Source organism: Phodopus roborovskii, unplaced genomic scaffold (genome assembly GCF_943737965.1).
Source record: "Phodopus roborovskii unplaced genomic scaffold, PHOROB, whole genome shotgun sequence".
Taxonomy (NCBI): domain Eukaryota; kingdom Metazoa; phylum Chordata; class Mammalia; order Rodentia; family Cricetidae; genus Phodopus; species Phodopus roborovskii.
The window spans coordinates 6,349,471-6,374,185 of record NW_026125506.1 but is presented as its reverse complement, the minus strand read 5'-3'; the positions used below and the strand labels follow the sequence as shown (position 1 = coordinate 6,374,185).

Genomic DNA, 24,715 nt, shown 5'->3' with positions numbered 1-24,715 from the left:
GTTTGCTTGTTCTCTTTTCTCCCTTCAATGAAAGCCTCGTTTTGCAATGTTTTTCTTCAAATGCTAGAGGAGACCCCCTCTGCACACACACTGTACACTGTTAACACTGCCCCTTAAAGCATCAGTTAAGAAAAGCCAGAGTAAGGTGTTGTTTCTTTTAAAATAATTTAAAATATATTAACTTTCCTAAGGCAGATCTTGTGTGAGTGAGGCATCTTGAATAGGTAGCTGTTCCCGCCGGTGAAGAGCGGTGCTTGGAAGGGGCTGTCTTTTAGGGCGGTTGGAATTGGAGGGTGAATCCCATGAGGTCAAGCAGCAGAGACAAACGCACGCACGTGACAGCATGAGCCAGTGACAGCACTGGCTTCACACAACTAAGACATGGCTTCACAACTGGGCCACTTAGAACTCTTGGTTTTTAAAGACCACTGAGAAAACACAGCTGTACCTTAATATCTGCTGAGAAAATACAAATAAATATGATGCTGATAAATGGCCATCTGACCGGCATGCAGTTGAGGACACCTGCTCGTATGATCTGGTGTACTTGTTTGTCATTCCCTACACATGCACACCACTGTTTAAAGAAAATTAAAAGCCAGTACTAGTGTAATGACGAGGAGCACGCCCAGTTCACCTACTGCAGCTTGGTAACAGTTCCATAGGAATGTCCTGGCCAGAAGCATGTGCCAAATAGAGTGTTCTCTGACCAGAGCAGAGGAACTTCAAACCATGCTGCCACTGACTGGGCACAGGTGGGAGGCACTTCCCAGTGAGGGGAGTGTGGGCTTGGCCACCCCCAGACAGGCTCCGGAGCATGCTTGCTTTCATTACCCAAAACACCCACAACTGTACCTGGCTTCAAGACAACTAGACTGACAAAGGCTGCTCACGACGGACAAGGACGAGGTAAGGCTGGCACCACACAAGTGGCATCGCTCAGACCTACTTGCACATGCCAGTGGGGAGGAAGGTCCACAGCGGGTCCAGTGTCATCGGGCTGGCTGCACCCTAGCCAGCCCCTTGCATTGCTTCTGCTACAGCAGTCGGGATGGCGGGCGCTGCTAGAAAGTCCTGTACGTGAGGAACTCTTTCATCTTCTTGGGGATTGGCAGTGCTAGGACTTGGTACGTGGTCAGGAAACTTCGGAGGGCTTTCCTGCATAAATGCTTCAGTGAGGACAGGACACGGGGGGCTGTCCAGAACTGAACATGGCCATCTCTCGTCCTGAAACAACAGAGACCAGTCCTTAGCAGGCCCTAAAGTTTTCCCTAGAGTGGCTGTCCCAGTTTGACCAGGAGCTGAAGTGCACTCTTGCCTGGGAAGGGCTATAAATTGCGCAATAATGACTATTCGATAGGATTATGAAGATGCAATTCATGCCTGTGGTCCCAACTGCTATTTAAGACTAAAGCAGGATGAGAGCCTGAACCAGATATTCAAGGCTGGCCTGGGCCGTACAGTGACTGTCCAAAAACAGGAAAATGTCTTTGATAACAAGAGCTATGTGTCAGCACAGCCCTCCTACACAGCTCAAAAGGAAAGGCTCTGGGACAACAGTGCTTGCCTAGCACAAGGTGGCCCTGGGCTCACACAATGACATCGTGCCACGACCAGTTACAGAGCACAGCTGTGGGGCGGCCCTGCCATGACTGTCCACATAGTCTCCATCCCCTTATCTCAGGCCGCCTCGTGGAGCTGGCCATTCAAGGGAGTATGGACCACAGGTCTATTGCTGCATTTAGGTTAATTACTAACATCTGTAAATGACACAGTGGCAGGGCAGAATATGTTAATTTCATGTAGCCTTAGACCATCTTAGGCAATACTATTGTAGACAAGGTATAGGCAAGAGGCGCTACTGCCTATCTGTTCAACACGGATACATACCCTGTGGCAATAACTCCACCATGTGGGAAGAATGTGCAGCAAAGACCATTGGTCATAGGAGCAAAGGCTACTGGAGCCTTCAGTTCCAGAGCCCAGATCCTGAGGAGCCTGGATGGGAGAGAGACGGTCACGTGTGTGCTGAGCTGGAGGCCAGCCAGAGTGCCTGCCGTTACTTGTTAGTACCAGCTCTAAGGCATCCCTCCTTACCTGTCATCTGCCACTGTAGCCAGGTACAAGCCTTCAGGGGAGAAGCACACAGACCGCAGGGAGCTCATGTGGACGTCACTGTCGTCCATGGGAGGTTCCAGCTGGGTGTGACTGCAAAGAAATAGCACAGGCCTGGAACGATGGTTACACCCGCAGGCGGCGCACAGAATGCTCTGGCCCGTGCTCCGTCTGTAAAGCTGTAGCCCCTATCTGCAGACTGGAAAACAAGAGCCCCAGAAAGCTCCCAGTGTCTTGAGGTGTCAGAAGGCTTACCAACACTTGTGCTAATTTCTTTGTGCAAAGTAGGTCAGCCCCCACTTTAATGCCACAATGAAAATGCAAATTCTTTTTTAGGCTCATCTGTGATAATTATAGGACTACTATCACTTGCTTAAGAAACAACAGAAAGTAAGAAAAAAAGTAGAGCAAGCTTGTGAGGACAGGGAACTTTACACTGGAGGTGACAGTTCTGCTGAGAGTCACTGTGAACCTGGTACTATAGTTAACCTGTGGAAATAGTCATTGTGGTCTCCTATTCTGAACCAATATACTTGAAGAGTGCTCCGCACCACAAAGCACTGAGCCAGCTGCACTCTTCCATCCAAGCTGCCCCTCCCTGTCCCAGATTGCAAGGGAGCATGTGTAACCCCGACAAGGTCCTTACTGAAGGGACCTCAGCCTCTCGCCAGTGTAGGGGTCCCACATAATCACGCTGGTGTCGTAAGAAGCTGTGACGAGCAAGGCAGAGTCAGGAGAGAAGTCACAGGAGACAACACTGCTCTGGTGGCCTTCTAGCTTCCGGATTAGTGTGTAGGACCGCATGCTCCACAGGAAGACCTGCGACAGGACAGAAACGGTCTGGTGAGGGGCAGAAGCAAGGTGCTTAGACACCAGGCAGTTACAACGGCAGAAATCCAGATCCTGCCCCTCAGGCAGGGAAAGTGGAACTTCCTCCTTCTCTACAGCCCTACTGGGGCTGCAGAGTCCTCGTCATGCAGGCTTAAGCATTTAAAAGGTGCAATCCATTGTGAGAGCACACATGCCAGGCCAGACTACAAAAGGTTGCCTACTCAGCGTTCACACGGCTTTCTGATTCGTCCTGGGGACAGGGTGGCAGGGCTAAAGGAGGGAGACCTCTGCATCGGTAGCTCATGAGGAGTGGGCTCTACAGACCAAGCAGCAATGCCCTTTCCCGGATATTTAACATTCACCACACTTAAGAACCTTAGGAAGCCGGTCGGTAGTGGTATACATCTTTATTCCCAGCACTTGTGAGGCAGGAGGCTCTCTATTAATTTGAGGTCAGTGTGGTCTACAGAGTGAGTTCCAGGACAGCCAGAGCTAGGAAGAGAAACCCTGTCTCGAAAATACACACACACACCCTTTGGAGTCCAACCCATGACTGTATCAGACCTAGCTCCTAACTTTAAACCTTGCTGAGAATCATCAAAACAGGGTTTCCATTTATTTCTTCATAGCTCTTGAGACTGGAGATGTAGCTCAGTAGAGGGCTTGCCTATCTCCCAGAGCTCTGGGTTCCATCCCCAGCACTGCATAAAATGGGTCTGAAGGTGCAGGTTGGAGGATCAGTTCAGGGTCATCTTTAGCTACATAATGGGTTTGAGGCCAACCCGAGTTATGTAAGACCCTGTCTCCAAGAAAAGAGAAGGAAAACTCTTCACTCTCGCTCACTCCAAACCTTTTATGATCAAGTTCCTGAGCTATGCGCCCTTCTAAACACTCTCATCCCATCACATCTGAGGGCGCTCAAGTTGACAAACAGCAGAAACTACTTCTGCAGACTGCTCCTGGCTCCAGCACCTTTAAGACAAAAGGCCATGGCTGCTGCTCTCAGGCTTTGAACTGCAAACCCTAATCACAGGGAGTCATTAACTGGAGAGACTCTAACTCAAAGGAAACCAGGGTCTGGATGTGGGCTGTAGATTTTAAAATCCTGGACTCCAAAGGAAGGAAAAAGTCTGAAAACACTGCACTTGGCCACTCTAAAAGGAACCACCCCCAGAGATGAAGTACCCATTTCCAAATCCTCTCCCGGGTCATGTTCAAGTGCCAGCCTCCAGATGTAGGGCTTGGACACACACATGCTGTGCACACTCACACACTGGCAGATGGGCTCTGCACATGAATGCAGTACACACACATGCTCAGGTACATGCATGCTGTGCACACTCACACACCAGCAGATGGACTCTGGCTCAGGCACACGCATGCTGTGCACTCACACATGGATGCTTACCGATTTCTCTCCAGCCGCAGAGCACAGCATGCTGCAGTCTGGGGAGATGGAGCAGCAGTAAACCCACTGCAGGTGACCCGATAACACCTGGATCTGCTTACCTGCCAGAAAAGAGCAGAGAGTAAATCAGCCCTCAGATGTAAGAGAGCCAGTGCAGCCACCCAGTTCTCAGCTAGAGCCCAGACCCACATTCCTGTGCGGGACAAGAACTGTGACCGGACCTGCATTTTAAACCCTTGGAAACCAAAGGACAAACACCAGCAGTCAATGACCGCAGCAGCCGAAGCCAGTGGAGCTCATGCCCTGCGGCTTCCTCTGACCCACAGGTGAGCAGGGCACAGGCACACACGACAGTCTTCTCTGGAACTCAGCATTTGAAGTGCCAGCCTCTCAGTGCCCCATGGAACCCTGTTCAAGCACCCACGGCAGGGTGCAGTCATTAGAGGCATGTGCTCTGAGGTCACACAGACTGGTTCTGAAGGCCACCGCACTGTGCACTCACGGTAAGGTCACATGCTGAGCTTTCTCGAGGCTGGCTCACATGAGAATGAGTGAGTTAATGGGGGTTGGTCCAGAAGGAATAGAAACACTTCCCCACATCAGGTATTACTTAATGAAAACTGCAATGTACAGGACAAAAGATGAGGAATAAGACTGTTTTTGTGAAATGACCTTAAAACCTAACGTGTGAGTTCAGGAGTATGTTCACAAGTACAGACATAGTATGGAAGGAACTATCCTGGGTTCCTGACATGCCTACCAATTATCAGGGAAGTGTGGAAGACAGACAACAGGGAAGGTGGCTAACAATGGGGACATAGAGAGCCAAGTTTAAAAAAAAAAACACAAAGTTCATGTGTACGTGTGGCTATAACTGACTAATTTGTAAACCTCAACTGTGGCTTCTTCTCTGACAACTAAGCTGTCATAGCTGAATGTACTATGGAGTCAGGTGAGTAAGACATATCTTGTCCCTCTTCTTCCTGGAAAACCCTACTTGGGACTAGAGAGATGGCATCTGCAGAGGACCCAGGTTTGGTACCCAGCACCTGCATGGCAGCTCACAAGCATCCTTAACTCCAAGGGCTCTGACACCTCCTGACCTCTGTGAATCACACACACACACGCACGTACAGGCACGCACGCACGCACAGGCACGCACGCATGCGGTATGCATACATCTACACAGGCAAAACATTAAGTACACATAAACTAAACTTTAAAAATAAAAGAGAAAAGCACTTAGTCACTGCCAACTGGTCCATTCTGCCTTCAGCGAGGGATTTACTGAACCTGCTTCGAACCTGCCCATCAGGTGTGCTCAAACCTCTGACCTCAGCACTTGGAAGGAGGAAACACAATCTCCAATGACGTCCAGGGCCAACCGAGGCTAATCCACATGGTGAGAAAGCTCTACACACACAGCACGAAAAACACGGCAGAGCTGGGCAGAGTGGTGTAAACCTTTAATTCTAGCACTTGGAAGGCAGAGGCAGGCAGGTCTGTGAGTTCAAGGACAGCCTCGTCTATGTAGAGAGTTTCAGGACAATCAGGGCTACAAAGAGAGACCTTGTCTCAGGAAGAAAAGTACAGCATGGCTGAGGCTGCTGGGTAGCTTAGCTGTGGGGCTTGTGCCTAACTCGTGTGCCCAGACTTCCAGAAGTCCTCACTGGCAAGCCCATTTTAGACAGCTTGTTTTCAAGCTCCAGACAGACACTCCAAACACCTCTGTACCTGTTTAGTACTGGCTGCTATGGACTGTGGGGACCCCCAATATTCATAGACTACAAACCATCTCCAAGGTGATAGCCCTTGGAATGGGGTACTTGGGGAAATAAATTGGTTATGAGGGAATTAGTGCTTTAGGAAAGCAAAGCCAGCCTAGAGAGCTCTCTGCCCTCTTTGTCTGGTGAAATAGCCCTCTGTGGGCTGGAGTGAGCGCCCTGCCATCAGCCACCTGCTGCACCTTGGTCTTAGACTTCCCAGTCTTCAGAACAGAGAAGCAGCTGCTTAATGAGAAGCCTCAGGGTGAGGACAGTGCTTCCCCACCCCTTTGGGGCCACCTAACCCCTGTGAATCCAGGAAAACACAGATGTTTACATTATGACTCATAACAGTAGCAAAACTACAGTTACAAAGTAGCAGCGAAAATAATGTTTTGGTTGGGGGTCACCACAACACTAAGAACTAAGGATCGCAACATTAGGCAGGCTAAGAACCACTGTGTAGTATGTACTATGCAAGCCAAGGCTAAGGCACTAATTACCATTCTCATTTCTTATTTTGTTTTGTTTCTTCAAGACAGGGTTTCTCTGTGTAACACTGGCTGTTTTGGAACTTGCTCTGTTGACCAGGCTGGCCTTGAACTCCTAGAGATCTGCCTGTCTCTACCTCCCAAAAGGTGGGAGAAATGAACAGCTACCACAGCTTAGTACTGGCCCCTCCTTCTCATGTGGGGTCATTTGTCTCTTCTAGAAATGCCTCCTTTACCATGTCTTTCTACCATGTGGGGTCAGGCCTGGCAGCACCACGTTCGTTTACTACTGAGCCATCTTGCCAGCCCGGATAGCCTTCAAAAAGGCCATTTCAACATATGGCTGGTTATAATAAACACATTTGTGTTATGGGTATGTGCACTGGCTACACATTGATGTCTCAAGGTGACCACTGGACAGCATATCTGAACCCTCCCAAGTGCTGCTGCCCCTACCGATGTGTGATCCAGAATAGGGTTTTGACCTCTGGGACTGGTCTCTTGTGAGCTAGCTGTGCATCCCAGGCTGTTGACTGGCAAGTCATGCTCAGGCTCTTTAGAGGCCACTTCTTTTAAAGATTATTTCCTTATTATGTGAACAGTGTTCTTGCAGGCCAGAAGAGGACACCAGATCTCATTACAGGCAGTTGTGAGCCACCAAGCAGTTGCTGGGAAATGAACTCGGGACCTCTGGAAGAACAGCCAGTGTTCTTAACCTCTGAGCCATCTCTCCAGCCCCTAGAGGGCATTTTTAATTTCCCCAGACATTGCCAGTATTCCTGGGAGGATAATGTGTCCTCTGGCCGGGAGGCTGTGCTCTAGAGGCAGCGCAGTTGGGGGCTTCCTGACAGAAAGGGTGTGTCTATGACCAGGACCTCAGCCTAGAGCACTTGTCCCCCTGCAGGTGGTCAGTTTCTATGGCACTCTGCTTAAGCAAGCTGTGAACAGGGAGAGTCCCATACAGCTCTGCTGATGACCCTGAATGGTGACCAAAGGAAAAGGCATCTGTTGCCAACATTTCCCCACAGAGGGATAGGAAAGAACTCACCCTGCAATCTGACTTCTGACCTGCACATACACGCTGTGGCATGTGGCAGGATCCCCTATCCCAAGGACAATAATAATAAATTAGAATTTTAAGAAAGACTGTCTGTATTGAATATAAAATCTTGTCAGTGCTGCCTCAACAAGACAGCGTAGCAACTGTTTTCAGAGCACTTACCCCGTGTTAGGGATTACGAGTCCTCTAGAGATGGTGTAAAGTGGGGCATGTGTGTGGGTTCTGTGCGTATTCGATGGTGGTTTATAAAGAGGCACAGGCACTCTCAAGTGTTGGTGCCCTGAGATGGTGTAAAGTGGGGCATGTGTGTGGGTTCTGTGCGTATTCGATGGTGGTTTATAAAGAGGCACAGGCACTCTCAAGTGTTGGTGCCCTGGGTGGGGGTGGGGAGTCTAGACCGTGTCTCTACGGGAAAAAGTACAGTGAACGTTTGGTATTAAAATATTTTTAGATCAGTGTTTTGGGGATGCAGGTGACTAAAAGGACATCTTAGAAGGATGGCAACTCTAAGTAAACTGGCATTGATTTTCAGATGAAGGAGGCAATACAGGACCAAGAGGCTCAGGCCCCTCCCTCCCATCAGGCCCCTCCCTCCCTTCAGGTACCTCCCTCCCTCCCATCAGGCACCTCTCTCCCATCAGACACCTCCCCACCTACCATGTTTATTCAGGTCCCAGATTCGAAGAGTCTTATCCCGGGATGCAGAGACCAAAATCAAACTTCCATTGGGTGTGAAGCTCAGATCTCTCACAACATCTTGGTGGCCAGAAAGATTGAGAAGCAGGAGCCCTGGAGGGAGCAGAAGCCCTTGCTCAGTGAAAAGTGAAGGTGGACTTGTCGGTCACTGGTGGTGGATGGGGCCTGTGGGATCTGACCTCATGTCATGAGTTTGGTGCCCCAGACCTGGTACTGACCAGAAAGACCTACCTGTCTGCACCTCCCAAATCTTGATCTGTCCATCGTTGAGGCCTGTGGCCAGGATCAGGCAAGAGATGTCTGGCACCTGGGGATGGTGGCGAGCCCAGAGTTTCCTGCTGGGTGGAGAGGGCCACGGGCTGAAGGCCAACCCCCACACGATCTGACCACAGTCTAGTGTCTTCTCCTTCAGGCTGCCTCGTCCTTTTGAATCATTTTTGCTGCTCCGGCTTTTGGCTTCGAATCCTTTAGGGATGCTGAGCAAAGCAGATATTTCTGAATGAATCTACAACTGTAACCATGTCAACCGCATGCCATCCCAAGACTCAATTCCTAGAAGCCACTACTGGCATTCAGTAACTTCCTTTTGGAATTCATGGGACACGGGCTTCATTGCTTTGGGCCATCCAGCTTGCAACAGCCCTGAAGAGGGGTGGTGTGCCTTGTGGAATCAGTAGGGCACACAGGCCCCAGGGAGCCACACGCTTGCTCAGGAGCCCTCTTGGCTTTGGGCCTAGAGAAAAAGTGTGCAATGCACAGTGTCGGCTTAGGACCAGGACAGATGGGATTAGAACATGGATACTCTCCATCTGCTGCTTTCCTGCTCAACAAGGCCCCCATCTCCAGCTCAGAAATCCCCAGGAGGCTGGCAGTGAACTGTCTTGCCATTCTGGCCAATGTGGTACACACCCATGTCTGCCCTCACTGCCCTCCAGGTGACAATGAGGCTGGCTCTGCCACCTATGTCCCTGGCAGTGCATCCAGCTTGGGACCCATCAGGACAACAGTTGACCACAGCACTGCAGAGGACACTGCCCCTGGGACTCTCAGCCCAGCCCCGACCTTTCGCATTCCACTGGGAAACAAGTCCAGGGAAGTGACGCTCAGGCCCCAGACACAAGGTCCTTCCACCACTGGCCCCAATACTGTCACAGCGGCACAGCCAAGCAGATGCTCTAGGGTTTGGTCTGAGAGCACACGTTTACTATTCCACACGCTGTATGTGGCCAGCAGCCAGCCTACTTTTCTGAGCAATGTTGACACTCAGTTGGGGAAACCAGATGAGGACCCCCGATTCCTAGGCAAGCTCAGACTTATTTCAGGAGAAGTCCTATACCTAACAACGCGTGAGACTGGGCTACTTTCTTTTCACCTGCTCTGAGAAGATCCATTAAACCACATTTCTGTCAATTGTGCAATTATGTATAAAATTATATCAAGTGCACCTGGAGAAATGGAGGCCCTAGAGGCCTTCCAGCCTAAAGTGGAGTTTGGCAGAATACACCCAGGGCAGCTCTGTCTGCTTTTGTTCTCAAAGATTCTTTTATTTGTCATTAAAAAAAAAAAAAAAAAAAAAAAAAAGTCAATGGCTTCCAAGTGGACGGCAGAGGCCAGAGTCCACCCACCACTGGGGCTCTGCAGCCCTGCAACTTCTACCTAAGCACACTCCGCCCTCACTCACCCTGGGTAGTCAGCACTGTACCCCTGCCCTCTGTCTATCAGACACAACCTATGAAAAGCTCACGTGCCACATCGAACTCATTTTTCTTTTTATGTCTTCTGGGTTTACTGATGTTGTACAAAATGACAGGGTTTGTTTGTTCTCTCAAGACAGGGTCTCTCTGTGTAGCCCTGGCTATCCTGGACTTGCTCTGTAGACCAGGTTGACCTCAAACTCACTGAGATCTGCCTGCCTCTGCCTCCCGAGTGCTGGGGTTAAAGATACATGTCACCATGCCCGGAGGAATTGTTTGTTTTTTGAGACAAGGTCTTACTATCTAGCCCTGGCTAGCCTAGAACTCACAGAAATGTGCCTGTCTCTGCCTCCTGAGAGCTAGGCTAAAGGTATGCTGGTCCAGTCCTAGCCAAACGACAGGGTTTAAAAACACAGGTTCTAGGGGGCTGGAGAGATGGCTCTGAGGTTAAGAACACCGTCTGCTCTTCCAGAGGTTCTGCATTCAATTCCCAGCAACCACATGGTGGCTCACAACCATCTGTAACGAGATCTGGTGCCCCCTTCTGGCCTGCAGGGTTACATGCAGGCAGAACACTGTACATAATAAATAAGTAAATCTCTGTTGGAACCCCAGCTCCCTCATTTCTGGGCACAGCAGAGCACTCAGCCAGTGAGGACAGACTGCACTTCAGAGCCCAGCCAGTCTTGTCTGGAGTAAGAATGCTGCTGCTCCAGATAAAAACAGTACCTTAAAATGAAGGAAAGGGGATTACAGGGGCCGGGGGTTGTCAGCAATCCAGACACCTTTCCACCATGTTTTCCAGACTCATGGAGTGAAGCTTCTAACCCTGGGAATCAGACACCAAATCAAATGCCTGCTGCCCCGGTCCAAATGGCCCGGTGTCAGCTAGCTCATCAGGTCCCTGTGGCTGGTCCTGACCAATCCACACACCCCTGCTTGCTGCCCTGTCTACACTGCTCACACCTGCCCGAGGATGGCACACGGACCAGGTCGCCATCTTGGGATAGAATTTAAAAACAGGACACAAAAGCCATGCATAGTGGTGTCCACCTTTAATCGCAGCACTTGGGAGGCAGAGGATCTCTGAGTTCAAGGCCAGCCTGGTCTACAGAGTGAGTTTCAGGACAGCCAGAGCTACACAGAGAAACTCTGTCTCAAAAACAAACAAGAAAGGAAGGAAGAAAGGAAGAGAGGCCACAGAGCTAGGTGTGTGGTCCTGCACACCTGTAATCCTAGCACTTGGGAGGCTTATGCAGGAGGATCAGTAGTTCAAGACCAATGTGGACCACACAGGGAGACCTTGTCTCTAAAGAGAAGAAGGAACAAGCCACAGGAGGGACAAAGCAGCTTAGAACCTCCAACCCTTAGAAAGCAGTGCTCTTACTTCTGTGTCTAATGATGGGTGGGTACACCTGTGCCACTTCACTCAAAGGGATGAGGCTCACAATAGTTATGCTCGTAGGGACTTTGCACAGTGGCTTACATAAACTAGGACAGTGACATCACAAGCAGTTCAGTCTCACTGTCACACACAGGCTCTTGGAAGACTGAAGCAAGGGTGAATGGCCCAGGACACAGTGGATTCTGCTTTGGAGGAGTTAACTCCACTGGGCCACAAGATCGAAGGAGAGCTGGAATTAAAGTTCACAGAGAGGGTATCCTAGCTCAGTGCTCAAAAACCGCTCTGGGTGCCTGAGTGTGGGCTCAGTGCAGCAGAGGACAGCCACAGGGGCGGGGCAGGGGCGGGGCGTAGGGCGCACACAGAGAAGAAGGTGCCTTCCTGAATTAAAGTTTCTCAGATCTGGGGCAGCTGGGACCGCTAGCTCAGCAGATGCTGGCACTTGCTGCCACACTGACAGCCCAAGCTCAATGCCTGGGATCCACATGATGGAAGGAGAGAACTGATGTCTACAAATTGTCCTTTGACTCCCACATGTGTATAGGAAGGTGCGCACACACATGCACACCTAACTTAAAGTTTCGAAAGTCTTTATGCTTGAAAGTGGTGTCTATGATAACTGGTTGACACCAGGTAGTCACTCAGAAGTGTTTCCTAACAGAATTTTTTTTCGCTTTGAGACAGGTTATCTCTATTATGTAGCTTCTGGCTGTCTGAGAAGTCATGATGTAGATCACTTGCCTTTGTCTACCCAGTGCTGGGACTAAAGGTGTGTTTCACTATGCCCGGCTAACAGGATTTTTAAAAAATGTGTAACAGCTCACGTCTTTAATCCCAGCACTTGGGATCTCTGGGAGCTCAAGGCCTGCCTGGTGAATATAGCCAGTTCCAGGACAGCCAGAGCTACAAAGATAGCCTATTCTGGGCTAGGTCCTGTGTCGGGTCATTAGCTCTGGCAAAAAAATGAATAAATAAGTAGCAAAGGTCAAATATATACTAACAAGACTGTAAATGCTGCCAGTGACAATTATTTTAACTTGTATAACATAACAATGCGATATCCAGAAATGAAACAAATAACGAATATTACTCAGACTGTTGTCACAGCTCTGTGGTAGGGGCATTTGCACAAGGGCCTGGTCCAAGGTCCAGCAAGGACAGTGATTCACAATCCAAGCACATTTTAACCACGGTGAAGAGACTGCCACAAATGACTGTGAGTTCGCTTTGAACAAAGTTGTGTGGGTCATATCACACTACTGTTCCACTGCGCACCATGACTGCACACTGCAGCCATTATGGCACCATGGTGGTGTGCTTTGCTGTTTGTACTGTTTTCAGCAGGGACGGAGCCCATAGCCTCACACATTCGGGAAGGAAGACGCCCCTGCTGCTGAGCCGCATCCTATCTGAGTCTTGCTAAGTTACTTGGACTGCTTTCCTGCCTCAGCCTCACAAGCATCTCTATTGACAAGCACACTGCCAGACCTGGCTGCTGTTAAAAGAAGCCATCCGCCTGCACTGTACCCGATTATCATTCTTCAACACCTGTGATTTTTTTCCCCAAACAAGTCATTTCTCACTTAATACATTGGTAAACATTTTTCTTGCTTTGGTAAAAGACAGGAAAAGGACTGACGTTAGGACACCTCTTCCAGTTTTTTTGGTCATCACAGGAGGGTGTATTTACCTACAACAATGTATATACCTGAGAAAGAGTACCCTGGAGGAAAACAAACACAAAAGCAAAACAATAAAGCCTTTCAGACCCCAGCAACCTAGATACAATGTCTCTCTCTTGCAGTCCGAGAAACAATAACACATTGGGGTAGTGAGCGACCTTGACCTTGCCTCCCTACTACAGAAGACTGTAACCAGTTATTGTCAGGGTGCCCAGTCCCCATCCTGAAGCCATACTGGAGGCAGCCCCCCCCCAACCAGTCACTTCATTCCAATAATTCTTGATAATTGGGTTCCAGAAAGGAGGGACTGTGTAAGTCATACCTTCCTGCCCAGCAGTGCAGTCTGCCTAGGACAACCAGAACTCTTAGTGGCATTACCATTATCAAGGCAGCATGTTTCCCACCAAAGGTATTCAAGCACAAATCCATTACTTATGAGACACACCGCAAGGCCCTAGAACAAACTCTGATATACTGTGTTCTCCACCTGGAGTTTAGTGCCAAGGGAAGATTTGCATTAAATAAATACAAACTGGCTGAATAAATAAATATATAATAAATGCATACATGCAACAAATGAATAAATAAATGAATGATGCAACAAATGAATGAATAAATGCATACACGCAATAAATAAATAAATAATTGCACAATGCAACAAATAAAAGCATAACACAACAAATGAGTGAATGAATAAATGCACAACGCAACAAATAAATAACCAAATAAATAAATGCACACATGCAACAAATAAATAAGTAAGTAAATAAATGCACACATGCAATTACTGCAGGATGGATGGGAGTTACATCAACCAGGAGCTCACAGCATTCAGACCCTGGAACCTGTCTACCCCAAGAAAAGATTGGAAACTATAAACGAGGTTAGAAAACAAAGGAGCAAACAAAGAGGAAACAAAGACCCAGCTAAAAATGGCCAGAGATCTGAGGATGTAGTTCTCGGAAGGGAGGACTCAGAGATCCATTAACACCGGAAAGAGGCTCAGTAAACACAACCAGGAAGGAAATGCAAACCAGATTCCACCTCAGACCAGGAGTGCCAGGCTGGAACAGAGAGAGGACAAGTGTAAGTGTCCCAAGGATGTAGACAATTTCAAGCCTGAAGACACTGTTGAGGGATGCAAAACAGTACCACCACCGTGGAAAACAGCCGGCCACTCTCTCGGCCCAACACCGGATGCACGTGTCCATGCAGATGTGTCCAGAAACATTTAAAGCAGAGCTGTTCAAAACCTAACATCCACCAGGGAAAAGCCTGCCACCTGAGCATGTCACCGGGCGGTAAAGGAAAGGTGCGTTGATACCCGCACAGCACGGGGGAATCCTGAGGGCTCAGAGCTGTGTTAAGACAAACACGCGCAGAAAGATCCCAGTAAGACGATTTCTTGGCAGGTGAGTCCACTGTAGGGGCAGAAGGCAATGGTCGCCGAAGCCAGAGAAGGATAACAGAAAGGTGTCTTGCTGAGGAAGTGACAATCCTCTAGAACTGATTCTGGCGACAGGTCACAACTCAGTGCAAACACTAAATGCTGCTGCACTGTACACGCTAGGTTTAGTTTTTTAGTTTTCTCATCATCTAGTGCGAACTACCCTTCAAGTGGGGGGTCCTCTGCCTCCATCTCCCGGAGGAGTACATCACAGAGCCCAGGTGGCGCTACATACTTCAAGTGGACAAATAATACAGGTGTCGCCTCTGGTTCAAGAAAATTGTCAAAAATGTCCGTGTGAGGCCAAGACACTCTACAGACCTGGCTTCTCTACGTACGGAACGTGGGGGCTTGGGGCCCCGGGATATATTCTCAACTGTTTAGTCCTTCTTTGCTCACCAGTTTTTGGAAAGGGCCCCAAAGAGCAGGGACCAACTTGGCAAAGCACCCAGGCTCCTCATGGACCTCCCTCTTCCCCCAGGGTACCAAGAGGACTTACAACTGCTCTTCTAATGGCCAGGGGACCAGCTTGACCACGCAGTGTCCTTGAGACCAGGCGAACCAGGAACCATCTGGGGAGAAGGCCACACTCCAGGTCTCACAGCTTGACTTCCAGTCAAACTGATGGGGACGCCCGGGCTTGAGTTCAGCCAGCAGCAGCGGCTCCTCTGGGGAAGGAGACGTCATACTTCAGCCTCACCACCAGACTAGGGAGGCTGCTGTCTGCCCAAGACTTGGTGGGAGAGAGTTGTGGTTCAAATGACCCAGGGCAGTAACAGTAGCCACAATCTACATTCCACTGTGGTTACTCAGTGTCAACCCTTCCCATTGCATGACTCAGAGTAACCCTGGTGGCTGGCCTGGTGAATGAAGCCTGTGAATGCCTGGGCAGGAAGAAAGTGAGAGAGGCCCTTTCTCTGGACTCCAGCCAACGAAAGCCTTTAAGGTCCCCGTCAAAAGGAACCCAGGCCTTCAATTCAAGGGCGACTTCCCAGTCCCATCTCCTTTGGGGCAGACCTACTGGCTCAGCTTCCTATTTCTCCCATGTCCTTAGTCCTAGATTAACCTGCTCCAAGTGACTACTAATTCATTCTTGTGCCCCAGGGACGCTGCCAAAGCCCCTAACCCATACCCCAACATATTCCCAGGCTCGCAGGTCTGCCGTGGAGGCCTGCCACTGCCCCCTGCACTAGACCCTCCGTCAAGCCACTTGCTATATTTTTCCTTCCCTCGCAGGGCACAAGCCCCTTTGCCATGCACACCCTGCTTCTTTTCCGCTTCTAAGAGTCACAGCTAGGCCTACTGTCAGGTGACCTCCGACTGTCAAGCCCATTTCATCCAGCACTTGAGCATGTCCCACGCCACTCCTCTCCCACACCCCCTCCTCTCCCACACCCCTCCTCTCCCACACCCCCTCCTCTCCCACACCCCCTCAGAGTGGACAGTGTTCCTTCAACCCAACCACAACTCCTCCGCTGTTCTCGATTCCAGTGAAGAGCCTCCACTGCTGACCAAGTCAGAGGTCTGAAGACAGAGGTTTAACAGGGTGACTGCCTTTGTGCTCACTCACCCCACTTCAGTAGTTCTGGGACTTGACACTTTTGTGGGTATCAGTAGATAGACAGCAACTTAATTAATTTCTGTAAGTTACTTAAGTGTATGATTTTTTGCTTGTATGTCTGTGGGTGCCATATGTATGCAGCGCCCACAAAGGTCAGAAAAGTGAGTTGGATCCCCTGGAACTATAATTACGATTGTTGTGAGCCACCATGTGGGTGCTGGGACTCGAACCCAGATCCTCTAAGAGAACAGCCAGTGTTTTCTGTTTTGTTTGGTTGGTTGGTTTTTGTTTTTCAAGACAGGGTTGTTACTCTGTGTAGCCTTGGCTGTCCTGGAACTCACTCTGTAAACTGGACTGTCCTCAAACTGAGAGATCCTCCTGCCTCCGCCTCCTGAGCGCTGGGATTAAAGGTGTGCGCCACCACTACCCAACTCAGTCAGTGCTCAAAACCACGGAGCTCCACTGCAGACTCCGTAGAAAATAATTCAAACAAGCTGTATTGGCTTCAAACCAGTCGGCACACACTCTCCTAGTTAAGAGGGCAGCATCTTAGTGCTAATCCATGTTTAGCATGGGATCAGCAAAACAGAAGGCAATGATTCACATTTAAAGAACAGGAAAATGCAGGCGTAGCTCTTTAAGAATTTTTATGGTTGTGTATGTGTGGCACACACGTGAATGTCATAGGGCACGTGTGGGAGGTCAGACGGCTCCCAAGAGGCAGCTCTCTCCTTCCACCATGGCTCTGAGGGCTTAAACTGATTCTTGTCGCAAGGGCTTTTAAAAACCCACTGAGCCATCCCGATGGGCCCACAGATGCATCTTTCTTTATAAAATGTGGATGTTGCTGAAAATTCAGTCTTCAAACAGAATTCTAATGCATCGTATCTTAGCTTTATAAACATTCATTGCCTGAGGTTCTATGTGGAGATAGTTTTTGTGTTTTTCAAGACAGAGTTTCTCTGTAGCTTTGCAGCCTGTTCTGGAACTTGCTCTATAGACCAGGCTGGCCTCAAACTCACAGAGATCTGCCTGTCTGCCTCCCAAGCGCTGGGATTAAAGGTGTGTGTCACCACTGCCCTGCTTCCGAGGTATAGGTTTTTTGGGATTTTTTCGTTTGTTTTTTGAGTGAGACGTTTTATTAGAAAGGGGAGGGAGGGGGAAGAGAAGAAAAAAGGAGGTAAAGAGACACAGAGACAGAGAGAAGACAGAAGAGACGAGGGAGGCAGGAGCAGAGTCAGTAAGAGCAGAAAGAGCAAGGTGTAAGTTCTAACACGCTGGGTCTAAACTGCTGTCCATACCGGATCACCCCTCCTCCTCCTCCTAGAAGGCCACATGTGTGTGTGTTGGACTCCTCTGTTGTACGCACCGCGCCTGCATGAGCATCATCTCGGGGAAGTAAACGTGTCCTGGCCTCCGTGTCAACAGTTATAATCCTGAGAAAGCTGCACCCACCCCGACACTTCTGCTCTGACTCACTTCCTCCCCACCATCCACTCTTCTGACATGACGGCACACCACACCACATAGAAGGGCCCAGTCTTGATTTCTGTCCATCCACTCTTCTGACATGACGGCACACCACACCACATAGAAGGGCCCAGCCTTGATTTCTGTCCATCCACTCTTCTGACATGACGGCACACCACACCACATAGAAGGGCCCAGCCTTGATTTCTGTCCATCCACTCTTCTGACATGACGGCACACCACACCACATAGAAGGGCCCAGCCTTGATTTCTGTCCATCCACTCTTCTGACATGACGGCACACCACACCACATAGAAGGGCCCAGCCTTGATTTCTGTAACAGCCCAAACCCAATTCACTGTCCAGTTCAGTCAACCCTGTCTCCAAAAGCCTCTCACACCTCCCTTCCCGTCTCCCCGGCTACTATCTGACTCTGTAGCACCGCCTGTAGCCTGGCCTATAGGCTGTCTTCTAACTGCTCATCATCCATTCTCCTTGCCTCTTACCTTGTAGTTTCACTTACTCTAAGAATCAAGCCAAACAGATTGGCCTCGACTCCCTCGTTAGCAGGTCCTGCCTTCATTTCAAGCCTGGGCTGGGCCTCTCCTCTTCCTGTCCTCTCCCATCTGACTATGCTCAGTCAGTTCCAACCTCAGGACTTTGTACCAACTGCTCCCTCCACGGGAATGCCTCTCTATGCCTGCCCCTGCTCTACACTGTCTGACTCAAAGGACAGCTCACTCTGACCCCAGCCCAGTGCCTTGACAACTCCTCACTAATTCTTCATCTCTGTTGAGATCATTACCCGTTGCACGAGGTCTGCTCACAGCAGCACCTTCTATGCTGTTCCCAATGGCAGCAGTCAGGCTACCAGGAGATACTCGGTGACAGACAGACATGGAAGACCACCTTAAATACAGAGGAAAGGGAGCCCCTCAGACTAACTATCAAGACGCTTGTGCTATCTCCCATGAAATTCTTAAACCCCAGCCCTGCCCAGAATTCATACTCTATTTCTGGGACTTGGGGGTTTCATCTCTTGCTATTTCAGGTCAGGATTCAAGACTCTAAAAGAAGAAACTAGGAGCTGTCTCTTGGCGTCTGGGCCCAAACTAAACTTGGCTACTGGAAAACAAAACCATAATTAGCTTGCAGAACCTCAAAACAAACGAAACAAGACTGGAAAGATCCAGCTTTGTCTGGGATTATACCTGCATGACTCTTTGCTTGGATCAGGGTTTTGTTCAATTGATACGCAGTGTATACTTATTGGCTACCATGTGATACACTGACAATCAGATATACAGGCAGTGGGGGAGGGGGGCTCAGTCAGCTAATGAGCAACGTACTCATTCACATTCTTAGCATTTTTTTCCAGTGGGGACTCTCCTGAAAGCCTGTCAGCAATTTCCAAGTATGTAACAGTGTTAGTAACTGTAGTTGCCATCCTAGGGAATAGAAGTTCTGCAACCTTTGACCAGCGCTGCCCTACCCCTACCCCCTTCCAGGCTTTCCAACTAAACAAGGGGTATGTAGACAGGCAGAATGGGAAGGCCCTCCTCATGAGCGCCTTTGCACAGGGAGGCCTGCCTTAGCAGAGGCGGAGCCAGGGACCCAGCTGGGAGTGGGCTATGTGGTCCTTCCTGCCTTGGGATCTTTGCATTGCTAGGCTATTCCAGCAGCCTGGATATAACTGATTGGCTGCTCCATTATAATGAGCAGGGCTCTGTGTCCACATCACTTTCTTGGCGACATTCCTGACTCACCAAGGTGACTAGTTACTTTCCTTCTGCGTTAGCCATTTAGCTTCAGGACATTCTGGGTAGCATTTGTAGCCCATCTCCCCCAGTCCTCCTTGCCTATCTGTCACTGGTCACAAGTAGTTGCTGACCAATGAAGAGGGCTGTTAGGAAGGGAGCTGCAGAGGCTCAGCAGTGAAGGGCAGCTGTAACGCTAGCAGAGGACCTGGGCTCACAATTGTCTGTAACTCCTGTTCCAGAGGATCTGACTCCCTCTCTTCTGGCCTCTGCAGGCACCACGCACATTCATGGCACCCAGATATACATGCAGGCAAAACACTCATATACATAAAACATAAAATAAATAGATCTAAGAATAAAATACACACCAGACTGTAAAACCTCAGTGGTAGCAGTGTAGCTCAGGTGTTAAGAGTTTGTGCTGTTTCGCTGTTCTGTTCCCAGCACCACCTGGCAGCTCACAACCATCTGTAACTTAGTAAAGAGGGTATGAAGCCCTCTTCCGGCTCTCTCAGGAACTGCATGCACCACCACGTGGTGCAGATATACAGGCAGTTAAACCACCCACACTGAAATTTTTAAGTCTCCAAAACATTCCTACAATTTTTGTCTGACCACATAGAGGAATCAGTTTGAAATGTTTTAGATGTTACCCTGAGACAGCTTTTTAATTTCAATTGTTTCCTTTGTGTTTTTTTTTTTTCTTTTCTTTTTTATTTTTGTTTTGTGAGACAGGGTTTCTCTGTGTAGCCATGGCTGTCCTGGAATTCTCTCTGTAGACCAGGCTGCCACTACTTTCCAAATGCTGGAATTAAAGACGTGAGCCACCACTTCCCTGAATTGTTTCTTTTTAAAATGTGTCTACTTCATTTAAATTACATATTGCTATTGTATGTCTATGGGCCAGCAATAAGCTAGAGGGAGCCCGGAATATAGTAGATACTCAACAAATATTTGTTGAATTAATAAATTAATTCTAACCACTGTTCTACTGTTTTCTATTGTAAAACCCTTTACAATAGATTTTATTCGGTTTGAAAAAACGGGTAGAACTGGCCTAGTGTCTGGCCTTTTTAACAGTAGCTTGGCAGCTCTCAACAGTTCTGCCCACACCCTTACAACACAGCTGTCAATCACCAAGGGGAAACTGCACTGGAACAGATTGCTGTTAAGAGTGGGGAGTCTGGTCACAGATTGCTTTGAGATTTAACTATAAGGCATCAATGGAAAACGAGAGCGGAAGCTATAAAAAACATTCACAGAAGAAAACAGTAGAGGCCATTTAAATAGAATTCTATGGGGGAAAATGCTCAAAGGCTTTTATCCAGATAGAAACCGGGAGAAGAGTTGCCGCCGACACCTATCCCTGAAAGCCTGGCTTCTGCAAACAAAGAAGTGTCATTTCCTAAATGCAAAGGGGACACCACCCCAGGGAATACCCGCCTGCAAACATCCCACCCAGCACTGGAGCCCTCGGGCGCATCCGATTCCTGCAGACCTAGGCGAAGCTTGAACTTCACTGGGGCAAGTCTGAGCCCTAGGCCTTGACTCCTGGGATTGTCTTACGGAAACTGCCTTTAAGCTCGGGAACTTGGGGACCCTGGGGTCTGGCAATACCTCCCCCACCCCAATCCATGCCACTATTCTGTGGGCGGGCCGCAGGGCGCAGGGCCCCTGAGGGAGAAGCCCGCCGGGGGCCGCAGGTCTAGCCGGGCTGAGCCACCCGGGCGCTCAGGAAGTCCATCCCACGCTCTCTCCCCCAGCGTTCGTGGTGACAGCTGGGGGACCCGGGCAGAGCCAGGACCGGACCTCACCCACCAGGGTGTCGGGTCCTACGTGTCACCGCGGGGCAGCGTCCCCGGCCCCACCCCGTTCCCAGGCGCCCACCCAGCAGCCGCTGCCACTCCCGAGCCGCGGCGGGCGGCGAGGCCGGGCTGGCGCAGGCGACCCGGGCCCAGCGCCCTGGGCGTGAGCTCGGGGACCCGGGCAGCCGCTTGGCCGCGCGCTCCGGTCCCCGCTGACAGCGAAAGTGAAACAAAGCTGCGCTCCCGCCTGGGTCCCCGCCCCGCCCGCCCCGCCGGCCCCGCCGGCCCCGGCGCACTCACCTCCGGCCTCCATGAGGACGCGCGGGCCGCGCCAGGCGGCGGCGGGGACCTCAGCCCCCAGGGCCGCGGGGCTTCATTCCGCGCCCGCGTCGGCCGCCCCCGCCCCGCCGCCGCCGCCGCCGCCCGCAGAGGCCATCAGCTGCTTCCCGTCACATGGCGGCCGGCGGGGGCGGGGCCGCGGCCGGGAGCGCGCAGGGGGGCGCAAGGCTGCGGGGGCGTCGGGGGCCCGGGCGGGGCGGGCGGGCGGGGGAGGGCGCAGAGCTCAGCCGACCCCGGGCCGGGGGTGGGGGGAGGACGCAGGGCTCCGGGGCGCGGGCAGGGGGAACGCAGGGCTCCGGGGCGCGGGGCCGGGGGACGCAAAGCCGGGAGGGACCAGGAACCGTCGGGGGGAGGGGGACGCGGAGCCGAGGGACCCCGCCGGCCGGGGCGGGCGCGCGCACCTGGCTCAGGCTGACGGAGGGCTGAGAGGGAAGCGGGCAGGGGGGGAGGAAGGGGCGTCGGGCGGCTGTGACCCGGGGCTGATGGAGGGGACCCCCGCCCCGCCACGCCCGGGAGCCAGAGGAAGGGGTTTGGAACCGCGGCCGAGCCCTGACTGAGCGGAGGGGTGGGGGCCCCGACAGCACCCAAAGTGAAAGCCCAGACACCAGCGCGGAGAGGCGGGGAAGCGGGCAGGCCGAGCGAGGGCAGCTGCCGGCGTGGTGATGCTGAGGGTTGACCAGCGCATCATCCCGGCTGGGGGAGCTGGGGATCACGGTGGGGGTGGAAGGCCGGCCTCGGCAGCATCCCCGAGGGGGAGGGATGCTGGAGAGCCTGGCTTGTGGGTGGGTGGTGCTGGAGGGGCTAGGGAGGCGCGGTCCGAGTCAAGGCCGAGGCACCCCTGAGTTCTCTGCTGGTCCTGACACCATCAGGTCCTGGTCCCGTCCTGATCTGCCGAATTTCTTTAACTCGGGGCCAGGGGAGCGGGGAGGGGGCTAGTTGCTTTGTTCCTGTACTTAACTGGCCTTGGGTTTCCTTAAGGGCTCTAATTGTAATCCCCGGTTGTGCCCTGTCACCGCCCCACCCACCCTCAAGGTCGCTCAAATCCCAGCCCGGACTTTCCTCAAAGCACAGTCCCCCAATTTCCTTCCCTTTGAGTCACATGGTTCTTTCCCGCACGTGGAGCCGGGAAAGGGGAAATGAAGTGATGGGTTTACTAATTGCTCTTCCATGCCTTGGATCCGGAACCTTCCTTTGCTTCTCCCAGTGTGTGCGTCTCTTCCACTTACTTTTTAGTCTATCTATGACCCATTTCTCCTCAGGTCTTCTGGATTATTCCTGCCACTTGCCAGCTGTCTGTCCGAGGAGCACTCCCGCCCCCACACATCCATTTTGTTTTCGATGGTCCCTTTCTCATCCTCATTTTATCTCTGCTGCCCTTCCCGACCTCCTTAGACCCCAATGCCGCTGTTCTCCAGACTCACCTTTCCTCTTCTCTCTAACCTGCCTCTGCCCCTCCACCTCTACCCTTTGTCAGTGTTCGTGTGCGGGAGAATACATCCCTATGGGTGCCAAAGGTACGGTCTCTGGTTGGTGTTTGTTTGGTTTTTATCCTGTGTTTGGTGTTTTACGCACATGTGTCTCTGGTGTCCAAGGAGACCAGAAGAGGACGTTGGATTCCCTGAAACTGGTCAACAGATGCGAGCTGTCATGTGGGTGCTGGAAAGTGAACCCAGATCCTCTCAGAGCAGTAGCTGCTCTCAGTCCCTAAGCCATCTCTCCAGCCCCTCCCCCATCTTTCTTTCTCAAATGGCCATTTCTTGGTGTGGTCAGGTTCTTGTTTTTTTTTTTAAATGTTTTGTTGTTGGAACTGTTTCTATTTTGAGGTGCTGGAGACTGGACCCAGGACCTCCCCCATGAACACAAAACATTCTATCAGTGAGCCACACCCTTTCTCATACTTAGCATTCACTGCGTGCAAGTCATGGAAGAACCTCAGCAACAAACCAACTTTCTCCCGCTCTTCCCTCTTCCCCTGTCCTGGACTCAGGCTCACAGCAGTCCTGCCTCAGCTTCCCAAGTGCAGGGATTACAAGCACAACTCAAACCTCCAATTCTTTACATTTACTCATCAGGTATAGATCAAGATCACTGCCAGGCCACACCTTTAACTGGGGCACTTGGGAGGCAGAAGCAGGTGGATCTGTGTGACTCCAAGGCCAACCTGGTCTACAGAGAGAGTTCCAGGACAGGCTCCAAAAGTTACACAAAGAAACCCTGTCTTGGAAAACCAAAAATAAATTAAAAAAAAAAAATCAAGATCACCGAAGTACATGTTTAAAAAATAACTTTTATTCCAAAATCTTTAAAAAATTCACAACTTCATAACTAATTTCTCCTAAACTTCCCCTATCAAATGGTAAGGTCGACCACACAGCCACCCGCAGCCTCTCTGCAGCAGCGGGGCAGCCAGTTCTGTGTTGAGAAACTGAATTGGCACTAAATGTACACACTTGTACCCGTCCAGGATGACGCTTGTGTGCTTCTGCCGCTGTGAGAAAGGATCTGATGCCAAAGCACAGCTTGCACAGCCCCTCTCCCACGCCTACTGGGTTTCGAGGGAAATCAACCTGACAGAAACAACCCAGAAGTGTTTTTCCTCCTGGTTCTGACAAGTGGATTTCAAGAGTTAACTACATGCAGATTAAAAAAAAATTTTTTTTGTTTTTTTAAAGATCAATGCGCAAATTGGACTTCCCATACAAAGTCTGTAACCCACCGTTCATATGCCGTGAGATCTCAGTAGGAATTGTGTTCAGGGAATGAAGTGGGTTCCAGCTCCAATTTTTTAAATAAATAACATGAAGCCCCTTTAGTGCCTGGGCTCTTAACTGATCTGCCATTCCATAAATGTGCACACAGGCTGATAAAAGTGGTAATAAGAACTGATCAGGGTTTCAGAACAGCATTTGGCACCGAGCCCTTGGAGCTCCCATCTGCTGGTGGAAAAACCCTCAAATGTTTCCTATTGCCAGGTGTGTGCAGAAGAGGAAGCCATGGGAAGCACCCAGTAATCCCAAAACATTCCCCATGTTCCCAGCTGTGACTTCCCCTCTACCTAGCTTCTCCTCTGTTAAAGTTGCCTCTGAGTCACAGATACACTCAGGAACTCTGTCATCAATCAGGCCTCAAAGGAGAGGCCATCTCCCGGGACTGAAGGCAACCTGAGTAACGTACTGTGAAATGACAGAGT

The 24,715-nt window shown here is 50.6% G+C and overlaps 2 protein-coding genes across 3 annotated transcripts in view; one reads left to right on the top strand and one right to left on the bottom strand.

The window, feature by feature from the left end:
* Window positions 1–24,715, top strand: part of Pebp1 (phosphatidylethanolamine binding protein 1) — a 97,875-nt gene that overhangs the window by 27,332 nt on the left and 45,828 nt on the right. The window lies entirely within an intron of this gene.
* On the bottom strand, window positions 79–21,658 carry Wsb2 (WD repeat and SOCS box containing 2). 2 transcript variants are annotated; one of them, XM_051176522.1, is made up of 9 exons: window positions 21,487–21,658; window positions 15,089–15,257; window positions 8,596–8,840; window positions 8,326–8,457; window positions 4,355–4,455; window positions 2,762–2,934; window positions 2,098–2,208; window positions 1,891–1,998; window positions 79–1,227 (listed from the first exon to the last, which is right to left on the bottom strand). In XM_051176522.1, the coding sequence occupies exons 1-9, from the start codon at window positions 21,497–21,499 to the stop codon at window positions 1,065–1,067; spliced, it is 1,215 nt and encodes a 404-aa protein (XP_051032479.1). In that variant the 5' UTR covers window positions 21,500–21,658; the 3' UTR covers window positions 79–1,064. The 2 variants fall into 2 exon arrangements, with proteins under 2 accessions (XP_051032479.1, XP_051032478.1); XM_051176521.1 differs by lacking the exon at window positions 21,487–21,658 and having other exon boundaries at window positions 15,089–15,291.

Excerpts from the sequence above, each read along its gene's own strand:
- Wsb2 (XM_051176521.1), bottom strand. The coding sequence starts at position 15,276 with ATGACGTCTCCTTCCCCAGAGGAGCCGCTGCTGCTGGCTGAACTCAAG. Across the intron at positions 2,209-2,761 it reads GAGAGGCTGAGGTCCCTTCA|TCACACCCAGCTGGAACCTC; the intron begins GTAAGGACCTTG and ends ATTTCTTTGCAG. Across the intron at positions 1,228-1,890 it reads GGTGGAGTTATTGCCACAGG|GACGAGAGATGGCCATGTTC; the intron begins GTATGTATCCGT and ends CTGTTGTTTCAG.